The following is a 22,724-nucleotide window of genomic DNA, read 5'->3' on the forward strand; positions in this document are numbered from 1 at the left end:
AAAGTATAAAAGAATACGAACATTTATAAAGCATGGAGATGCAATCACAGTAGACTATGATGATCCCATGGTGCATATAACGCGTCTGATTTTAAATGTTGATAAGATTGATAGAAATATGCTTTATAGCTATCTATCCACATATCCACCTACCGAACTGGTTACCTCCCTATCCACAGCCACATTTTTAGCTATAAAGCTATGCAAATAACACCACTCGTGAATGTGTATACACAATGCTAATTGAGTCATTGAAAGGTTTAAATGTGTGCAGTATATGTCTATGATGTGAAATGGGTCAAATGTTGGCTGCTTTGGAAAAATGTATGAATTTATAATGCCTAGGCTTATGAATTCATTATCTTGAAACCTTTGCACGTTTACCTCACACTTTGTGCTGCAGGACGTAACCTGCTGTGTACAAATACATCACACTCGGGGAGGATTATCCATTAGAAGTTCGAGTCAAAAGAACAGGGAATGTGGGTGTTAAAGTCTACACACTACCCATAGTGATGTGCAACAAACAATGATTGACTAAGCTCCGTGCTGTGTTGAAGTGTATTCATCTCACCGCGACTTATTTTGTCTAGAGTAGACGGCTGTCTGCTGGTTGCACTCAGATGAACTAAAACGTACAGCTTCAATTGAATGTAGTGTGTATTTTTTCACTAATTCTAGATTTGAAGCTTTCGTGACTGCAAGGATTCATATTCTTAGGTTTTTTCGGTAAAGTCACGTAGGTAAATTAAAATTAATAAAAGTAAAATAAAATTAAAATCACAACGTTTCGAAGGCAACACAAGCTTCCGTCTTCAGGTGGAACCGTCACAGCCACGACAGCTGTATCAAGTAAATGAGAGATTACAAGAGCTACCACTCCGTATATATAATGGTTATATATACGGAGTGGTAGCTTTTGTAATGGTTATATATACGGAGTGGTAGCTCTTGTAATCTCTCATTTACTTGATACAGCTGTCGTGGCTGTGACGGTTCCACCTGAAGACGGAAGCTTGTGTTGCCTCCGAAACGTCGTGATTTTAATTTTATTTTACTTTTATTAATTTAAATTTTTTACCTACGTGACTTTACCGAAAAAACCTAAGAATATTTTTTCACTAAGTTCATGTTCTAAACTAACCCCGATAACTTGTTTATTTAACGTGAATGCTTTTCACAGCCAATACAATTCATCTGCATCTGCTAAATTTGGCTGTGACGATTCTTCAACTCATCAGTGAGCTGAAATTATAATAATTGGCGCGTAACACGCTTGCACACATAACAATTCATGTGACTGAGTCCGGTGGTGATGGGGCTTCATGACGCAGATTTGGTCATGCCACTAAATAGTCTAACCCAAACATCGATCTTTTTATTTCCTAAAAAGAAACTGGATTTTTTGTACAAGCTCAACATTCCTTATTTTCAATTCCACGAGTTTAATTCCATCAGCCACCCAGTAATTATTCTGGTGCTTCATACATGTCTGCTATAGCTGTTAAGTGGATGTTAAAGACCCTGTGATATTCTCTACAGAAGTAAGCGTGTGTGTGCTCTTGAGATAAAGCACATCTGAAATGTTATATTTCCTTCAAGTAAAAATACATTACTCTCACAATTAGGTAGCGTGTTTTACAAGTTATAGTTGCTCTTTGCATGTTTGATTAAACACTCGTCAATGTTTGTAAATGTTTTAAGGGCATTTATTCAGCTGGCTAAAGAGTTGGACTTGCATGTGATCCTGAGGCCTGGACCGTACATCTGCGCCGAGTGGGATCTGGGAGGTTTGCCAAGGTATTTCACATATCAGCCGCACACACACACTCACACCCCGTTGTTTAGCTTGACAGACTGTTGAGGCAAGTGCTAAGAGTAAATATCCATTCAGATCCGTGAGGTAAGTCCTCGCTTCACATGTGTTCACACAACGCGCTTTCGCTATCACGTGTTCCTTCCGTTTGGGGAACACTTTTCGTACAATGCACCCGTTATAATGCAGATCACGCCCTGTTGTAACGCGGTTTCCTAGTGGTCGACAACGAACTGCTTTCTTGAGCTGCGCGACTGAGCGGTATGTTACAGTATGCGGAATGATAAATACGGCGTTGTACCCTTACTTGTGCCAACATCTTACTGTGTGAGCGTACATCGTATCTCGCCCAACTTGATTGTTAAATTAATTATGGGGAAATTGTTTTCGCTCAACACATTTTTCGCTTCACGCAGCACGTTTCAGGAACGCATCTACCACGTTAAATGAGGACTTCCTGTACAATACATGTAGAATAGTGTGGCTAGTGCTGATTTTAATGTATCACACCTCCTATCTGTTTAGGCGGTCAACCAAGGGTATTCCCAATCCAGGCTTGGAAGACACAAACTCAGGCACAAATTGTACCGTGCATAGATTGTTTGTGTACAGTGGCGGCTCCTGCAAAATCTCTCAGGGGGGGAAAATGTCTGGATGATTGATAAGGATAAGGTCCACCCATGCAAAGGATAAATTAACAGCTTAAGCATGTAAAGGCAACTTCACTTCTTTAATATTAATGAAAAATAAGGTGACTCTTACAATACATCTTGTTTGTTTCTATACTCACTATTAATACAATCCACTCATGTTTCTTTTATTAAAGATTCCACTAGGTGGCGACAAATAATTTTGTTGGATGAAACGTGCTTACGTATGATGACGTAAGCACGTTAGTGCGAGCCCTCCCGGAAGCCATAGAGAATGCATTGCAGCGCCCCCCGTTCGAAAAAAAACATCTTTGAATGTAAGTCTATGGGACCACTCGGGGCGATTCTCAGCCGGAGGGAAATCGCCCAAAAAGAGGCGGTACTCCACAGAACGTAGCATGACGCTGATTGGACTATATCCAGAGGCACAGTGACGGCTAGCGTGACTCTGTGGTTGAATGACATTGGTGGTGCGTCGCCCAATCGCCCTAATGAAGAAACCGCCCCTGTTTGTGTATGTGCTAACATCAAGCACATATTCAAACCAGCGCAGCACATGACGATATCATGCAATGATCATTGCGTTTAGCGTAAGCGTTGGACATTCCAGATTTCTATATCGGGGACAGACAGCTCAAAAGACAACTAAAGTTGACTTTCCACAGAGTGGGATTTATCTTCTTGGTTCTTTCGGTAAATTCACGTAGAAGGGAAATAATACAATTCTAAAAATGAAACAGGTCTGTCGGAAAGACAGCGTCTGTCTTTCCGACAGACCTGTTCTTCACCTGAGGACGGCTGCTTGCATTGTGGCCGAAACGTCGTGAGAATAGTATTTTATTATGTTGTATTTTTATTATTTAATTATTTCCCTTCTACGTGACTTTACCGAAAGAACCAAGAAGATGAATCCCTGCAGTCACGAAAGCTTTAAATCGAGAGTGGGATTTAGTTTCATATTGGTGGAGGGCTGAACAGCCAAATTGGCTTCTGACTGGGATGTGGGAATTTGAACTCGCATCCTTCCAATTTACACACTTACAAAGCTAAACTGGTTTTCAGGCAGTGGTTTGAAAGAACAGTGATGGTTACTAATTTAACACCGATATATTTGTTTCTTCTTTGTTGTGTTACAGCTGGCTTCTGGCAGACCCAGATATGAAATTACGGACAACTTATTCAGGATTTATAGATGCAGTCGATAACTTTTTTGAGAAGCTCATGCCAAGTGTGGCTCCTCTACAAGTGAGTGATGTTTGTAAACTGCTTAACAGTAACACTTTAAATCCTGCGTTTCAATTATGCTTTGTTTTTGAAAGGGCGTCTTTCATGCTGGGGCATCTCAGAACTGCAATAAGTGACTTACGTCACTTTTCATCTAAAAAATGTTGAAAGCACACCACCAATGGCAGTTGTCCCTGTATGGCACAAGGTGTCTTGGCACCTGGTCTGCAAGCAGGCATCAATATGCCCGGATGGGGCGATGATTGCTGCTGTGTGTTATTCCGATTGAAATATTTTAAATAAATGCACTTCATCATCTTTTGGGCTGTGTTTAGATTTGGGGGAGTGGTAGTGTCGCGGTTAGCGCGCTGCGCTACAAACCTGGCGACCCGAGTTCGATTCCCGCTCATGGTCAACACCAGTGACGATTATCTGATCAAGTCCTGGGTCTCACCTAGGTCGACTCAGCCTCAAATGAGTACCTGGTGCGGTGTGTAAAAACATCGCCAATGGGAAGACAAAGGCGGTCGGGCGTGGTGTTGGCCACACACCCCCTTGTGTGCCGTGCCGGCCTTCATAGGTGATGGCGAACAGCGTTTGCCCCAACGCTGTTAAGGCTATTCAGGGGGATCTTTGTCTTTGTTTAAGTTAGAATTGTGGAGCATGTGCATTGGTTGGAAATGTTTTTAGAAGATTAAAATTCTGGCAAGAGTTATATTACTTGCGATGATTATTTTTAAATACAGTGTATAGTCATAATAATTAGATTGTTAATTAAACTGAAGACATTTTTTTCAGTAGGTACTTGTACCATTATTATTAAATGCAAGAACCATTGGAAAAACGTCATTGAAGAGGCTGCAAACTTGGGCCTGGGAATTAATGTGAGCAAAACCCAGGTCATGTCCAGACCTTCGCTCAACAATTAAGAGATGTCTGGCAGGGACACAATTGGAACCTCGGATAGTGATTGATTGCGAGCCAAATTAAACCATTGAAATAAAGAGGATGAGATAATGCATTCATAAGTGTGCACATAATGGTCTCCTGTTTCAAGTATTGTTTCATGTATTACTTTACAGCATGATGAAATGTTTTGATCGTGCAGACCAACTTTTATGGTCTCTCCTGCAAGCATGCCAAATATTAGACTGCTTAGCTATGTTTATCCACTCTCTCCTTGCATGTTTATATAAGCAGTTCATATCGTTTAGATGGCTAGTTTTAATGCACGTGTATCCGTAACCTAATGGTGTTTTGTTCTTCTTTAATGTTTGCAGTACACTTACGGTGGCCCCATCATTGCAGTGCAAGTGGAGAATGAGTATGGAGCTTATGCCAAGGACACTGGCTACATGGAATCCGTAAAGCAGGTAAACAGCCACAGCAAATATGCAGCCATGGCGGCTGCTGATAAAGTGACAGCCAATGTGGGCATCAAGATGCACAACGACACTAACAGCAATGAGTGCAGCAGCAGCAGATGTTAAAGATGTTTGTTAAAATATTCTTTTTTAAATTAAATCTACTCGTAACTGGACACAACAAAAACATTGTCACAAAACCAATTTGCCACACACAGCAACATCTACAGCAATAATCTTAGCATGTTCAGTATTCGGCCTAAGGTAGGGAACTGCCTTGATGTAATGGTTAGCACACTGGCACTTGCCGTACAGAAGTTGCCAGTTGTTTTCCATCTCCCTGCGTGGCAATTATTTTAAAATTGGTGCATTCATTTCCTAAAATTCTACTTTTGTATTCTGTAATTAACCAGGGAATGAAATAACCCCATTGAGATCATGAAACATTTCCTCTTTTGCAAGGGTTACCTGGAATATGTTACTGGTTACCAGTTACCTTTAACTACCCTAATACTAACAATACTAACCACGTGTGTCCCAACTTTATGGGCTGTCTTGTGAATGTGTTTGCAGGTTTTGCTGAAACATGGGATCATCGAGTTCCTGATGACATCGGACAACAAAGATGGGCTAAGCCAAGGAGCACTGGATGGAGGTACTTGTATATCTACACCTACATATACGTTGTTGTAACTGTTCACGTACATTTATTTATTGATTTATTTATTCCACTAGTTGGCACTGGCAGGATTCGGAACTCCCAGGTCGGGTTCAGGGCTGCCAATGAAGCTGAGCTCCATCCCACAAGACAATGCTGACTTATGTAACGTACAGATATTAATATGCTCGAGATGCTGGTATAAAGAATCATCGTACAATTCCATAGACCTGTTAGTAAATACAGTACATCCTTTGGTAAATTAATTCGTCTGGCACAACGGGATATGCTTCTGTAATTGCCATATGTTAATTTAGAACATGTACGTTTATTCTAACACAATTGGCAAACACTGGAGAGGCAAACTGAGTTGCCCTCTTTGGGCAGTGGGTTCTGTATCATTTGGGTTGGTTGTGATTGTGTGTGGCTCAGCTGGTACACGAAATGCGATCTTTGCTGGAACATGTATTGTCAAATACCGCCAGCCAGGATGACTATTTTCTTTTGTATTTATATGGAACACATTGATGCAGGTGTGGTTATTAAATGCTAGAATTGTAAAAAGTCAGTGCCCGAATGCTCAAGTAAGTAATTTTGGAATTAATCATGCTTTTTACTCAAAACGTTTAACACAGGGTTCATTATAAATGCATCATCAGTCATTTTCAATGTGCCATATGTTATTTTCCTATAAATACCTGCAGTATTCGCATCTGGTAGGGGGGTGCTACATTTGTTATGAGTTAGAGAGTGGTGGCTTTGCCAATCATTAATGTAAATGTGAATCAATTCAGTGGCATGTGCCCAAATTTCACCATTATATATACACACACACACAGTCACAACAAGAAAAACTTTTGATAACTGTGTTTCAGCTCTGTCAACTATGAATTTCAAGCATTTTCAAAGGAGCTACTTTGAGCATCTTGATTCAGTTCAGGTTGGTATGGTCCTCGAAGTTTGTCAATTAACAAACAAATATTTTGTTTATTCTGTTATTGGTTATCATCAAATAACATCTTGTAATAATTTCCCGATAGACCCACACATTTGTAGTACTCTTACCGCATCTGTATGCAGCTCTGTAAAACTTCATTTATGCCACATCTGTTTTGATGTACCATGCTCAATTTGATCCCTTCATTCAGCATGTTCTCTCTTTTGGCCACTGATCTGTCAATACCTTTGACCATTTTGACCTTTTTTACTGAGCAGTATAAATACAATTTAATGCAAAGAGTGTCTGGGATGTCTGGTATTTTGATGCGTTGTTTTACATTTTGTACATTTGTTTTCATGTGCAGCATTCCAGTGATGTTTTTGTCGCTTATAACTCCAGTTCTACCGTATTTTCTTTGTTGATCACCTTGCGTGTTGTTCAGAAACATGTTTTACCTGTACTTTCCATCATCATCATCATGTACTTTAAATCATCAATAAGCAAATACTATTATAATTGAGGAAAAAATATACAGGACTATCGTCATTTTGGGGAATGGCCCTTCTACATCGTCCATGCAAAGGACTGACAGAATCATGCAGGTGTGTGTTTTGGGAGTGGTTAGTGTAGTGGTACAGGTAGGAACAACAGTTCCACACTGCCCACCAGGGTTTATTTGTCTGTCGTGCATAGCCCCTCCCAAACATGTACGCTGCCGGATTGGTTGAAGTGCGTCACGTGACCGCGAGCTTTCTGTCGTGCACGAATGCGCTGTCCAACCAAGTTCCTACCTGCCCACTCCGAAGGAACGTGTTTAACTCACTGTGGCAAAGCTGGCAATCTGAGTTCAATTCCTGCACGCAGCCAACAGATGTGATGAACATCTGCACTTCTGGGCCTCTGATAGGTGAGGTCAGCATAGGTGGGCAGGCATGGTGCTGGCCAACGCCATCCATATTGTGTGCAATGTTGACCTTAATGTGTGCTCGCTAACAGCACTTTGCTCCAACAGTCTGTATGGCTACACGGGGGATCTATGTATTTGGCTTCGTGCATTTGTCTTTGTGCATTTTATGAATGCAGCCAAACCTTCCTAAAATGGTCATGGAGTTCTGGACGGGATGGTTTGACAGCTGGGGGAACTACCACATGGTGTTCAATGCTGACGGTATATATATATATTAATATATACATTGTGTTTGCAAACATGTGCACGTATGCTGCGTACGATATTTCTTGCATCACTGTACAGTATTGGCCTTTATATATGGATTTGCTTTGCAAACATTAAGTCTGACAACACATGAAGGGGCTCTTACATCAGGACCATATCCATCATGTTCCAATTGATCATTTTATGCTCAGTCAACCTAAGGGACACGCAACCCAAAATCAGATACCAATTTCTACTGGTGAACTTATCAGGGGAATTAAATCCACGTTGCTTTACGTCGGTGCAGTGTATAGACATTCATACCATAGGTTCATACATGTGTCCATACTGTGGGTATGAATTGCTTGCAACTTACATTTGTCAATAAAAAGTTATATTATCCTGCCACCTTTATTATTATATGCAGTCTTCGGTATGTAATGATGCACCAATTAATCAACAAAAATTAGTTATTGTGCTCATGATGCAAACATTGAATTGTTGATGTGAGAGTTGATCATTTTAGATGTATGGAAGTTATATACAAACAATATGCTCATGTTACATTCAAGCTAGTGTAGTGAAGAAAATTACAAGTAAGACAAAAACATAAAAAACCACGAGGCGGTAATAAGGAAACAGTAATGATTCTTCATTCTGACAGTTCATCAAATCGCAGTGTAAAGGGGTTAGTGTTGTGTCATACCTAGTATATAGCATTGGGCTGTAGACTTATTACGAAAAAAATGCATTCATTTTTTAAATAACCAATATACTAGGAAAACACATTTATCACTAATTTGAAAAAAATACTACAGCATTGTACTTTGACATATTTATTTTGGAAACTTTCCAGAAACATCCATGGAGATCATTTGGCTGCTATACATTTCCACATGATAAGCCTCTTCGTTGAGCTATCAATTGTAACGAGATCACTTCTGAAAAATAACTAATAGCTAAGTGGGCTTTACCTAGTTAAAAAAAACAGTTTAGTTTAATTAATTTTAGTGATTTGCTTTGTTTTGTTGTAACTTTCTGACCTGCCCCTACTGGACATCTGTAAAAAAAAATTAGCTTCATAACTCATTGGATTTCTCCAAGATAAATAATAATTCTTGATTCTGAATACTGTGTGTGCTGACTCTAACTTCAACATCATCACAACACCAATATCCTGGTATTGTCACTATACAAGAAACCACTGCCATCTTGTTAATATGTTCATGCTTGTCCTATTGCAGCACTGATTGACAACATGAAGAAGATACTGGACCAGAAAGCATCCATCAACCTCTACATGTTTCATGGAGGAACAAACTTTGGATTCATGAATGGGGCTGTGGAGTTGCCATCATATCAACCAGATATCACCAGTTATGGTGAGCGATGAATCTCATCGTTACATCACTTCCACCATCATTCTCATCTTGCTCATTATCATACTCAACATTCGCATCATTACTACCACCAATATCGTCATCATAATTGTCATCATCACCCACACAACCATTATGATCAGTACCACCACAATAATTATAGTAATGAATATCAATGACTCCACCATAACCATGAACATGATCATCCCAAATATAAACATTGTTCACATCATCACAACCATCATCATCATTATAAATATACATCCCCTTTGCTGTTGGCTGTGCACATCTGCTGAATAAGTGATTTTAAAATGTTTTGGTTGGAGAGCTGCAAAGATGCAAAGATAAGGTACAAAAGAGTAGGTACATTGACTGAATCTAACAGCATTTTGTGGAGTCTTGAATCACGAGACCATTGCCCCAGTACAGACATGTAAGCTGGTTTTGCTACACACAGGCACATTTCCCCCCCCCCCCCCATACATATTCAGGATATTTGCGTTGCTGCCTCCATAATCTTATGTGAGTATTATCCCTCTGAGCCACCCACCCGTCAACATTGCATTTTTTTTTAATACAATACAATATGTATTTACAAAGCCGTCTAAAGACATTGCAGTGTAGTGTACGATGCGCACTGGGGAAAAAGTGACCTCATTTGAGGGTGGAGATACATGGGAATGTACGGGGCTCTGGGAAAGAGGGATTGATTATTGAATTAAGGACTTATTGATGAGCATACAGCTTAGGCGGAGGAGAAGAGAAAGACGGTCTTAAGTCTGAACTTGGATCAGGGAGATAGAGTTAGCAGTGGAGAAATCAAGGGGTAGGAATTCCAGACAGCAAGAGCAGCAGAGAGGGAGAGACCTTTCATCGAGCTGAGGTTAACTGAGGATTTTGTCAGGATGTCATTAGGCCACAAGCCCAGACCAAATATTCCACGTGTCAGTACCACCCACCTGAGGTGGCGTCACATTAGTGGCCAACAACAGTGTGATAACCGTTTGAAATTTATGAGTTATCAAATAACATGCTCCTAGCAGCGGCAAAATGAATTGGCACAACTGATCTTTTGCTGCCAAAGAGGTCTTACCACTTTGCTCCGGCCCATTGACTATTGGCGGCTGCTGGAGAGCTTGTCGGGGAAAGTAGAGTGATGGAGGATGGATGCAAAGGTGATGGAGGCAGGAGATAATCCATGGAAGACCTTCAAAATATGTTGATGGTCATCATGTAATTGATCCAGTTTGAATTGGGAACCAGAAGAGAGATTTGAATAGTGGATTCCTTCTCTTAACTTGTGACATCTTTATCAAAAGTTGCCCATTGTGTGCTAGTGGCATTGCACAATTCACAAATTTGGAAAGGGCCTGCAATTTGGGTAAAGACATAATAATATATCTACGGTTACTTTGGTCCATTATGCAAAAGGCAAGTGGAGTCTCAATGGGCCCTCGCCCAGTTACATTTTGATTGATGGGCCGTGCTTGACAACCAACATTGGCCAAATTGTATTTAAGCTATAAAAGGGTCCTCGTTAAACCAACTAATCAGATGTGCTGAATAAGCTCATAAAAAAATCCATTTGCCTGTTTTTTGGGGAGGCCTTTCATTTATCAATTTTATGTGTGGTCCACAAGATTGTCTTTTAGTGATTATTTTGTTTTACAACATTAATACCTCTGCTCAGACATTACCGTGGAAATCAAAGGAGCGCCCATCCATGCTAAAAAAATTATTGTGCAGCACAAGCTATCGCTATAGATGTAATACATTCACTGCACTGCTCCACAGGGTTGATTTTCAACTCATCCCATGCTATTACCATGCAGTGTGGTGCTTTATACATCTTAATGAACAAATGTCTGCATTCTGTATGCAACCTTTGTTTAAAGAGGATTACTGGGACATAATTTATCTGTAGATATATGATGCACACATGGTTTGTATGAGCTTATCGGCTTGTGTGTAGAGCCATGCCGGTGTGTATGTGTAGTGTATGCGAGCAGCGTTGTTTAGTGTTGAGTGCACTGCGCTACGAACCCAGTGACCCAAGTTCGATTGCTGGCCATGGCTCCATCAGTGGTGAATATCTGCACCTCTGCTATGTCGACTCAGCATTAAATGAGTACCTGGTGCGGTGTGTAAACAGCACCGTTGAGGCAAATGCGGCAGGGCGCGGTGCTGGTTTTCATCAATACTCACGAACAGCACTTACTCCAACAGCCTGTGTAGGCTGCAAAGGGGATCTTTGTCTTTGTCACGGTGGTGTAGGGTTGGTACAGTCTGGTAAGCCTGGCTTTCCAGGTTTCTGGCCATGATGCATTACAGCAGTGCCAACTGGTATTTGAACTTGGCCTGGGCCCCTTCTAAGTTAACTGGACAGAAAATAACTATCGGTGCGACTGGCCGTGTTTGTGTGTTTGCAGTCGCATATTTGTTATCCCACTGCGCTGCAAACTCCATGTCCTAAGATCGATTCGCAGTCACGGCTCACATCAGTGGTATTATTTGAACCGGTCCTAAGCCTCCCCTAGGTATACTCAGCCTTAATTGACTAAACTTCATGCGATGTGTAAACGTTAGCACTGGTGGAGACAAATGACTGGGTGGGGCATTGGCTACACCACCCCCTCATGTGCCATGCCTGCCTTCATAGATGCTCGCTTACAGCACTTGTCCTAACTGTGTATGGCTGTAGGGGGTATACATCTTTGCCGTTACCGTCACTTTGTGGAAAACGGCAGCCGTTGTTTGGGAACCAGTGATATAGAATGGTTTTCACACTCAGCTGCAGTGTGTATGTTATTGTTTTCAATCCATGACTGCCAAAATATCTGAGGCAAGTTACATCTGCCTCTTTCCTGGACTTCCTTTCATTCAACTCAGCCTTGCATTATTACCCGGAGCAGTGTGTGAGCATCACCACTGGAGAGACAAAGCTGCCAAGGTGTGGTCCGAGCCACTTGAACTCCAGGTGTGCTGTGCTGCCCGAATTCGGCGCTCGCTAACCGCACTAGCTTTAACGGTCTGCAATATTAAATGGGGCATCTATTTAGTGGGTGCACTTGTGTAATGATCCCTGAATTCGCTGGTTGAAACATGTGCTGTGGTTTTTATTTTCATACTTTCATTACACGGTAAAACATGAAAAAGCAGTATGTTTAGTTTCTTATTATTTCCACAAACTATTTTCACGGAGAAGTGCAAACACTTGCCAGAGCGTATTCATGACATTGGGCACATACAGTACTTTTCATTTGAAAAACGTACGAGAAAGACGCGTGCACGATTATTGTTTTTTAAATGCTTTATTTATTACAGTTTAAAGAGAGATATTGTTACTGTTATTTAGATCTGTATTTCAGACTAGGATAGCATTTGATAATACACTGCAGAGGAAAGGCTGTCTCTCTAACAAAATAATGTCAATCTGCTGAGAGAGATAGAAAAAAAACCTGTTTTACTCAGAATTCAATACTGAATTCAGAATAACCTTGATGAAACCAGAGGTGACTGGGTGTCTTAGATGGCTAATTCCATCTCAGATCATTGAGGTGGCCCTGTTACATTTATGATTAGATCGCAGGCATCTGCCCAAGACAAAACTGATGCTTACACATTGCACCAGGATCCTCCATGTGACTCATTGAGATTAACCATGTCATGTGATTCACATCCTTCACTTTAACTCGCTGAGATCCCATTGGCGTTCATTGTCTTGTGGTTGACAATTTATCCAGGCAAGAGCCCACTGAGATACATTGTCTTGTGATTTATGTCCTGTGACCCACACGATCCCCATTGTAAATTGTACATTTTATTATTTCCAAAAATGTTCAAATTGCACCTTGCTTTCTGACTGCATCAAATTTCACCCAGTCGAATGTTTCTTAATAGTTAACAAAGGCCAGGCACAATGTTATTGTGAGTGCATTGTCTCATTCTTTAATACATATAAAATCCCTCACAGAAGACGATAATAGAAATAAGAAATAAATACTGTCCCTTAAAATGTGGAATATTCCAGCTCTTGTTTGCCATGAAACTCTATTGCAGGGCATGTGGGAAGGTCGCAATTGAAGGTGTTTCGTAGGTGCACACTAGTCAAGTGACATGGTCCTCTATGTGCGGTTCTCTAGCAGAGTTATGCACTGCTCACTGCGAGCGTTCCACACTTGAACGTCTTCGTATAATGAGATGGTGTCCATAGCATCGGAATGTAACTGGGAGGGATAAAAGCCCCACAAACAAATACATTTTAAAATGTGCATGGAAACATTTTAAATGTTGGTTGATGCTCCCTTTGTGTTGTTCCCAATTTACGTAATTTCTCGTGAGGCCTTGTAGCCTGATTGCACACATTTTTTGTTTCTTTTCGATTGGCAGGTCAATAATTATATTCATAATCAACGATTTTTGGGTTTAGATCGCGTTATTTATAAATGTGTCGTAACCCTCCACCACCCGACACGGCCAATCAGTAAAAAAGTGTCACGTTGACAAAAGACAAATAGTTCACTGCTTTTGTCAACGTGACACTTTTTTACTGATTGGCCGTGTCGGGTGGTGGAGGGTTACGACACATTTATAAATAACGCGATCTAAACCCAAAAATCGTTGATTATGAACAATATTGGTCGCGAAAGCCTACGTGTTAAATAATTATATTGTTTGCTGCTTCTCTGAGGACGTAATGTCAATATTTGTTGTCTACCACTGTTTAGTCCCGCTGAAATACTCAAACGTTTTTTTCCTATGTGAAGACTTGCTCCTACCCATGGAATGTGTAATTTCCATCATTGGCTAGGATGTTTAACAGAGATTAGTACCACCTGAATGATTTGCATGAGCAGAAAAACACTTCAATTAATCTCACTGTATTCATACATTTAACATGTGCCAATGTATTGAAATTGTCTGTTTGATATTCATTCTGTAAAATGCTCACGTTGTCAATATAAAGCATTCCAAATATCTCTTATGTTATGAAATACCTTGCTGTGCTATGGCACACATATCCTTTGACCCAAAGTTATTTTGTTTATTTCCTTAAAAACTATCACCAATTCTAACAAAAACATCAAACGAATGTAACGCAATGCCTTGTTCCATTTGCCATTGCAGATTACGATGCACCACTGTCAGAAGCTGGAGACTATACACCCAAGTACAAAAAGATAAGGCAACTACTGATGACTCAGTTCAGTAAGTGTAACTTTGTTTAGTTTCTTTATTTATATGACACGCCAGTGTGGTCTGCTACAGTTTTCATGAGACGAGGCATTGACCAGTGTGTATCATCTCATCAAATACCCTGAGGTGTATTTTGAAAGTGGGCCATTATGTTCTAGTGTCATGTTTGGAAATTGCCAAACATAAAACGAAAAATTACTGCAATAAATATGGGATGATTAAAATGTTTTTTTTTAAGGAGAGGAAGGATAAGTGGTTAGCAAAGCAGAAATTATTAGCTGTTGATAATCTCCACAAGTAATACATTTGAAATGAAAAAAATGTTAACGTCTAATATTTAAATAAAATGTACATTCATTAATACACATGTAGTGAGTCCAACTGAGTCGCAAATGTTGTTCATTAGAGGCAACACTTTTATTGTAACATCAACTCACTAACACAAAGGGGTAACTGCCCCTTCACCAGATCCAGCGTAGGGTGGTGACCACCCAGCTAACGACACTACATGTAGGAGTTACAGCTACGAAGGGTCGGACCCTCACTCGGGTCCCCGACCACGTGTTGATGCCTTGTAGGACGTAGAGCTTCCAGCTTGTAGACGTGGAGCTTCAGCTTGTAGAATGCAGCGACCCCGGTCCCTCTTAGCGACCCGCCTTATATCCCCCCCCCCGGGTCGGGGCCGCTCTGCCTTTGGCCCCACCCGCCTTCTCGAGCGTTCCAGCTCCCTCTCCATCCCTCTTGAGAGCTCTCCCCGGACACGTGATCACCCCTGAGCCCCCCCACCTGGGGGCCTCTCTGTGGACACTCCGGATCACGTGTCTACGGGGTCAACCAGAGTTCCATGTCCCTGGGCTGACACTCTCCCGCTCTCCCTGGTGGGAGCTCGCACTACACACTATGCGTGGTGCCCGCGCTATCCCAGCGCTCACCAAGCCCCGCTAGGGATGGTACTACACCCGCCCACGGGGTGTACGCAATGATATTACATCGCACGCCACGGCCCTCTCAGGCCAGCACCTTTACATTGACATCCCTGATGTCACTGCACACAGTTTAACAAATTGCATTTGGTGGGCTGTAGAGTTCCGTTAAACTTAAAACCACATGCAGTCCCTTAATGTCTGTGAAAAAATATATATATTTTTAAATACTCCCGTTATGCAGACTTTTAATTATTATTACGCTCTAAAAGGGAAAAAAATTGTGCTTATCCCATTATACACACGCAGATGGTTTCTTTGATCGTCAAGAAATGGGCTCGTTGTCCCACCCACCAGCATAAAATATGTTGGCAGTTCCCCGATTATGATCTGTCCATTGTGGAATTTCTTCCCAGCAAGCGTTCAGTCCTATGAGACTTTACACACATTTAAAAAGCACTCAAACCCCATCTGCTTTATTGTGCTCATCCTGGATTAAGCTGATGTTGCACCACCATTCTCATTATTGGCTGTGTTCAGTGACAGGGCACTGGTACATGCAAGTTAGTAGCAATTTTACATCTGTCCTCCTTTGGTTACTTTGTTATTTGCATACGATTTCACTGGCGTGTTCAAATTCTGTACATGTGCATTATATTAGGACTCAAAAAAGTATATGGCTGCTCGTGACGTGTAATTTGCTTGCGCAAAAAACCTGTTCTCTTCAGAATGGACAGAAACACAATTTAAAGTTTCACAGCAGTTTGGGGTATTAGGAACACGAGACAGACCTTCATATGAAAATATTAGATATTCTGCAGCAGAACATTTTGACCCTATGCTTTTGTAACAAAAGTTTCAGCCCGAGTGCCTTGAAGTTGGCTGATAGAATATCCCTGCGGAGTGCCAACATCTGCTGTACATTTGTTGCTTGCAATGACTTTGCTGCGTTTCTGGAATCAGTGCTCTGTGAATACGGCATGCCTTTTGGGGAGATTGTACACAATTTCCGTTCTTGCTCAATTCAAGAAATGTTTTATCTGTTGCAGTGGCGGCTCCTGCAAAATCTCTCAGGGGGGGGCAAATGTCTGGATGATTGATAAGGTCCACCCATGCAATGAATAAATTAACAGCTTAAGCATGTAAAGGCAACTTCACTTCTTTAATATTAATGAAAAATAAAGTGACTCTTACAATACATCTTGTTTGTTTATATACTCACTATTAAAACAAACCACTCAAGTTTATTTTATTAAAGATTCCACTAGGTGGCGATAAATTATATTGTTGGATGAAACGTGCTTACGTATGATGACGTTAGCACGTATGATGACGTAAGCACGTTAGTGCATGCCCTCCCGGAAGCCATAGAGAATGCATTGCAGCGCCCCCGTTCGAAAAAAAAGATCTTTGAATGTAAGTCTATGGGGCCACTCGGGGCGATTCTCAGCCGTAGCGAAATCGCCCAAAAAGAGGCGGTACTCCACAGAACGTGACATGACGCTGATTGGACTATATCCAGAGGCTGACAGTGACGGCTAGCGTGACTCTGTGGTTGAATGACATTGGTGGTGCGTCGCCCAATCGCCCTAATGAAGAAACCGCCCCTGATCTGTTGTCTATTGCACCTTCAATAGTGCTGGATATTTTTGTTGGCCACTTGGTGTTTTGTGCCATTGGTGCTGTGCTAATCAATCATGATTTGACATATATTTAAAAATAAAACATAACAGTTTATATGTCAGACAACTGAACTATATTTCGAGCTGACTATGGCAGGTTCCACCATCCTTAGAAGTTAGGGGTTAAGGGTATATCCAGATAAGGCCATCTGTCTGGATGGTGCTGAGGCCTAGTGCACCAGGTTCAATTCAAGGTGGTACGAGTTCAACTCCTTGTCATGGGTCAGCTTGGCCCAACTTGCCTCTCGTGTTATAAAATGAGAACAACTCGATTCACTTAGCATGTAGGTTTTCCCAACCATAATTAAGATTAATAATCGATGTACCCATATATGTTATCGTACATTAATCGTTAACATGTAGTTTAAATTAGATGTATTGCTCTTACGATATCATGACACCTATTTAAGAAGCCGTTTCAGGTGACAATTACTCTGACTTCCTGGATTTACCGGATGATGCTTGACGCATTTGCAAGCAAACCACCGTATCTAATTGCTAGATTTGTATGTGAGAACTTGGCTTAAACACTAATATTTGGCACGTTAAGCACTTGTACAAGAAAACTGTTTAATTCGTGCAGGGTTTTTCAACGCAAATTTGGCCAGATCGTTTCGTGGCCAAACCCAGCAATTAACTATGAATCGAGAGCGATTTTTTTGCGTGGAAAGACTGGCCGGCCACAATCGGAATTTAAATCTTCACTATTCGCTTAGAGCCACCAACAAAGACGAGCACCCCTGCATGCTAGTTTGAACATGGTAATACAGTACAGTAATTGACTTTTAAACATAAACTTCCTAACTGAATTACGTATCGTAACCAGTTTTCATTGACAGATTTGCATTCTCCAAAATATGTGTTCAAAGTATAGTTCGGCTCAATTATACACCATGCTTACAATTATATTTTTGGGGTGTTGGAACGTAACTTCGTGACAGGTGGCTAATTTGGCCCCGATACCCAAATGCAATGGCATACTGTTGGAAAAACTGTCATGGGATCTTAAATGTCTTCAAGCAGATGTCAAAGCTGGCAAATGTAGCCCGGTTAAAAAAAAAATCTGCCTCCGTTGCTGTGTTTGTCCCCATTGCTGCTGGTGGCAGTGGAGGGGAAAGGTTTGAAACCCTTGACAACTGTTGTGAGCGATTCGGAGAAGAGACTCGGCATCACAAGCAGCATCCCATGTGGTGCAAGAAACGCCATCAACCACAACCGTTCTCCACAATTTATGTTCATCGTCATCTCGAGGGAACAGCCCACGTTCTCACAAACCGTATACATCTTCAATTACAAATGAATTGAGACTGATTGTCAGCATGCGCCTGTGGTAGGTGAGCATCGCAGAGTAGTGAAAATCTAATGGCCTCATAAAGTTTGTGACACACATGGTGAAATTTGGATCCTTGAGCATATAAGATGCTCTTTTAGCTGAACAAAAAGCATCATCGATGGAAAGTGTCAGTCTAATTATAAATTGACCTCCACGTTCTTAATAGAGAGCCCTGCTTGCCCTTCGAGTAATCAACTTGGGCCCTATTGTTGGTTTTAAACCATCCTGATGAGTACATTATGTCTTTTTGAGACCGCTGTTGTTCGCACCTCGATGGAGGTAACGGAGGCTGCTGGCGCATCGCAAATGGAAACACGAACGCAATAGCAAATGTATTTTCTGATCATGGTCTTCATCATCATCATCATCATTCTATCGGCAGTGCTTCACTTGTAACCGGACGTTGTTGTTCACAGAACTGAAACTCATCGACCCTCCGCCACCTACACACAAGGCTGCCTACGGAATAGTCACCATGAATGAATACTTGCCTCTGTGGAGCTCCTTGGAGTTCGTTGGAAAGGTGAAACACACACAGTAGCAATCTGTGCAGAGCTTACATTCATTGAGTATTATTAATGAAGCTGATGGACTACTCATTGCTGTGCCCGGAAGAATATTTTCTTTGTCCAACATGTAAAAAAAAGAGTTGAGGTGATTTCTTGCTGAAATAGCCATTGAGGCAGTGTTAATCTGCTGTTTATAGTTCTGAGCCAGTGGTGGAAATTCCACATTCCTGTGGTACTCATTGTATCGACCCGGATGGATGATGGGATGTCAACCTCCAACCAGGATTTGAAGTCACAAAATGGCGGCTGCTTTAATGTACTGTCCTGATCGCTTGTTAACTAAGGGTCTGCTGGGCTTCATTAGCATAACGACAGAGACTTATTTGTGTTGTCTAAAAATGTTGCTTAACTCTTTATGTTGAATGTGAACATTGGAATACACTTTTTGTCTTTTTTGTAACATTGCTGAGAATGCAAGTGTTGTTGCCTACTTAAATTCCAATTTGATAAGAGATTGGCCCAAGACCGTATCGCTGGCACTGCCCTCTTTCCTAGGTGTTCCAGCTGAGAGCCTCCTCAAACTGGACATAGACGATTAAGAAAATAATAGTCTCCCCTTGAAAAAACTGAAATCCCCTGGACAATTATGGCATTATTTTTTTTATAAATGAAATCCATGAAGTAGTTTGTTACTATACACATACAGTCATTTAAAACATATTTCAATCGAAAACCCTTTTTGGGTTTAAATCTCAGCGCATGCTGTGTTTCCACTAAAAACAAATGGACGGAGCAATTTCTTTCACTGCAGAGACATTGACAATTCCGTCAAACCCACACGACCTCATTTCAGCCAATCGCAGCGATATGGCATGCGTGACGTGAATACATTTAATAAATAATTCCTAAAAGTGTACTGTAAACCTAAAATGACATTTATTTCTACTTAGTAAAAAACAAATGTGAATATAATCACTGTTGCGTGCAACATTGTATACAAACGATGGCATTTAGTTTGACCGTTAGGACACGACTCATTTTACGGAAACACTGGAATGAGATTGTGATCGCATTATATGCACATAGTGGGGTTGCACAATTGGTTAAGTTGCATTCAACACCTGAAGCTAAAATGTATCTCAGATTGCCAATCAAAGCAATGCAAGTTAAAGGGGAAAACAAATATCACAATTGCCTTTGGTGTAAGATGAATAATGGAGTGAAATTAGTGGACTTTGAAAAAACCCAGAATAACTCTTACAAAGCACAGCATCACTCTCAGAAGCAGTGCTGTGATGGTGTTGATATACAAACGGTTGCCGGGCAAAATGCAAATGCTCCCGGTAATGATGGTCTCAGCCCCGCAGGACACACAGGATTCCTGTTTGATCCTTTGATTGAATCAGTTCGTGCAGGTGGAACCTCTTGATGGGAGTAGAGCCCATTTAAAAAATTCGATGCTGAGTGTTCCCAAGTGCTTGGGGATCATTTCATTTTTTTGGTTCTCATTGCTGGCCTCTGCCAATTAGTTAACCTCTTTGACATTGCCGGAAATAATGACAACAATAAAATAGCAAAATGATCCATCATGCCACTCTAGAAAATGTGAAAACGAACGTTAACAATATGTAGTAAGGCTACTACTTCCATCTGGTGCAAGGGCATACTAGCAGTTTTATAGTTGTGAGCTTCAGATTCAAATTAACACCCAAGCACACACGCACAGAGCCCCGTATCTGTACCATGGATACATATTTCAGACGCTTCTAGCGCTTACATCTGATTCTGGATCTTTTGTGAAATGATGGATTGTGTTTGATATGAGCTCTCTGACATTTCATGGAATTTCGTGACATTTGAGGCTTTATTGAGAATGAGCGTCCCTGGTAAGTGAGAGGCAAAGAGAGAAAACGCTGGGTAAAAACAAGGGTGGGATGGGGAATGTAGTCCAATAAAGGATGAATCCTCGCAAAACACCTGCTGAAGATTAAGCCTTTCACAAAATAATTTAAAAGTCACGACAAAATGACAGAATCTTAGATGAACCTGTTCAGGTAATTTTGGTGTTCTCTGTAAGGTTATTGGATGTCGCAGTGGTGTAATGGTTAGCACACTCTGTACTTGCAATCCAGAGGTCTCTGATTTGATTAGATTTTTCAGCGTGGCAATTAAAACAATGTCCCAGGTTTCTAAAATCCCTCCACCTCTGTTCCCCCATCAGTATACTTGGGTATACACACCACAGTCGATTGGCAAGTTGTGTGTGGTGTGGTAAAGTATAGATACTCCCACCTCTTCCAAGTTATCTGCTCAGCGCGGAAGAGTAAACTTAAACAGTGGTTCTCAACCTGGGATACGTGGACCTCTGGGGGTACGTGGCAATGTCCCAGGGGGGTATGTGAGGTGATTTCAAATGTGTGAAATTATATCATACATGAGAGTCATTTGGTGAAGAAATCATATATAAATCTGCCTATATAAAATAACTACGATACATTTTTATCCATAAGGTAAACGAGAATGATATAAAAGACCTCTCTCAACGTAATGATCGTAAACAATGTGGTTTCCTAGAATAACCAGCGAGCACAGACAAATTGCGTCACGCATGCTGAGCGTCCGTTGACATTTTATTTTTATTCGCTTGCAGTCACTCGCTAGTTAGGATACCTCACAAAATGGGAAATTGGTTAAAATATTGATGTTAATTATTTATACATGTGTAGTGGTGATACGCGCTGGGTGTATACGTCGTGTGCCAGCGCGTATGTACGGGTGTGTGTGTGGTGACGCGCGCTGACGGGGAGGAGCAGGCGTCAGTGCGCGGGTGGGGGTAGTGCTGCTGATTGGCTGTGTGCCGGTGACGCGCCCAGAGGGAGTGATCGGGTAGCAGCGCGGTGTGATTGGTCGGGGAGTGGAAACACGCGCTGAGCGGAACCGGATCGTAGAGATAGCGCGTGGGGATTGGGTAACTGAGGAGCGGTGCCGACGTTGAGGTCCGCATCCGCTCCGTCTCCCGGGAAGAAGAGGTATATAAGGTGATGCACAGAGGAGCAGGGGCAGAAGTGGAACCATCTAAGAATGAAGACGAAGGTGCAGAGATAGAGCCCGGAGAGGAGAGTAATGGAGAGTAGAGGAGAGTAAGGTATAAGTGTGTAGCCAGAGAGAGAGAACGGTCTACACGAGCTGAGTACTGTATAGTGTGTAGCCAGAGAGAGAGAACGGTCTACACGAGCTGAGTAATGTATAGTGTGTAGCCAGAGAGAGAGAACGGTCTACACGAGCTGAGTGATGTATAGTGTGTAGCCAGAGAGAGAGAAAGGTCTACACGAGCCGAGTATGCATACGGTGTAGCCAGAGAGAGAGAAAGGTCTACACGAGCCGAGTATGCATACGGTGTAGCCAGAGAGAGAGATGCAAAGTCTACACGAGGCGAGTGGAGAGTGTAGCAGAGGCGCAGAGTCTACACGAGACGAGAGAAGAGTGTAGCCGAGGCGCGGAGTCTACACGAGGCACAGAGAGCCAGCAGCACAGAATCTAAGAGAGTCAAGAGAAGCGTAGGGTGGAGAGAAGAGGTCACGAGTTGTACCGTTGTATGGTGACCGCATTGTGAAGAAGAGAGGCCACGCGTTGTATCGTTACAAGTCAAGATTTAATAAAAGAAGTGTGTTCCCGTCAAGGAGTTTCCTGCCGTCATTTTCCAATACTTCACATGTATTTCACAGAACTATGGTGGGCCAGGCAAAGGGAGGGGGGGCGTATTCAGTTGAAACAAAATTCAACAAGGGGGTAGAGTGGCCCAAAAAGTGTTGAGAACGACTGAGCTATAAATACCCTTGAGAGGGTCTCTCTAGAACCCCCTCTAGCAGAGGGCCTTCTGCCAGGAGTGGCACGAGT

The 22,724-nt window shown here is 41.7% G+C and overlaps 1 protein-coding gene across 5 annotated transcripts in view; it reads left to right on the forward strand.

Moving 5' to 3' along the window:
- GLB1L2 (galactosidase beta 1 like 2) overlaps positions 1–22,724 on the forward strand; it is a 67,015-nt gene that overhangs the window by 12,533 nt on the left and 31,758 nt on the right. For all 5 annotated transcript variants that reach the window (XM_078608244.1, XM_078608241.1, XM_078608240.1 and 2 more), the window contains 9 exons: positions 1,705–1,800; positions 3,603–3,711; positions 4,971–5,063; positions 5,628–5,709; positions 6,588–6,652; positions 7,736–7,820; positions 9,050–9,187; positions 14,312–14,392; positions 18,735–18,841. In XM_078608244.1, coding sequence (XP_078464370.1) covers positions 1,705–1,800; positions 3,603–3,711; positions 4,971–5,063; positions 5,628–5,709; positions 6,588–6,652; positions 7,736–7,820; positions 9,050–9,187; positions 14,312–14,392; positions 18,735–18,841 — 856 coding nt within the window. The remainder of the gene's footprint in view (positions 1–1,704; positions 1,801–3,602; positions 3,712–4,970; positions 5,064–5,627; positions 5,710–6,587; positions 6,653–7,735; positions 7,821–9,049; positions 9,188–14,311; positions 14,393–18,734; positions 18,842–22,724) is intronic.

Source organism: Lampetra planeri, chromosome 29, assembly GCF_965212315.1.
Source record: "Lampetra planeri chromosome 29, kcLamPlan1.2.h2, whole genome shotgun sequence".
Taxonomy (NCBI): domain Eukaryota; kingdom Metazoa; phylum Chordata; class Hyperoartia; order Petromyzontiformes; family Petromyzontidae; genus Lampetra; species Lampetra planeri.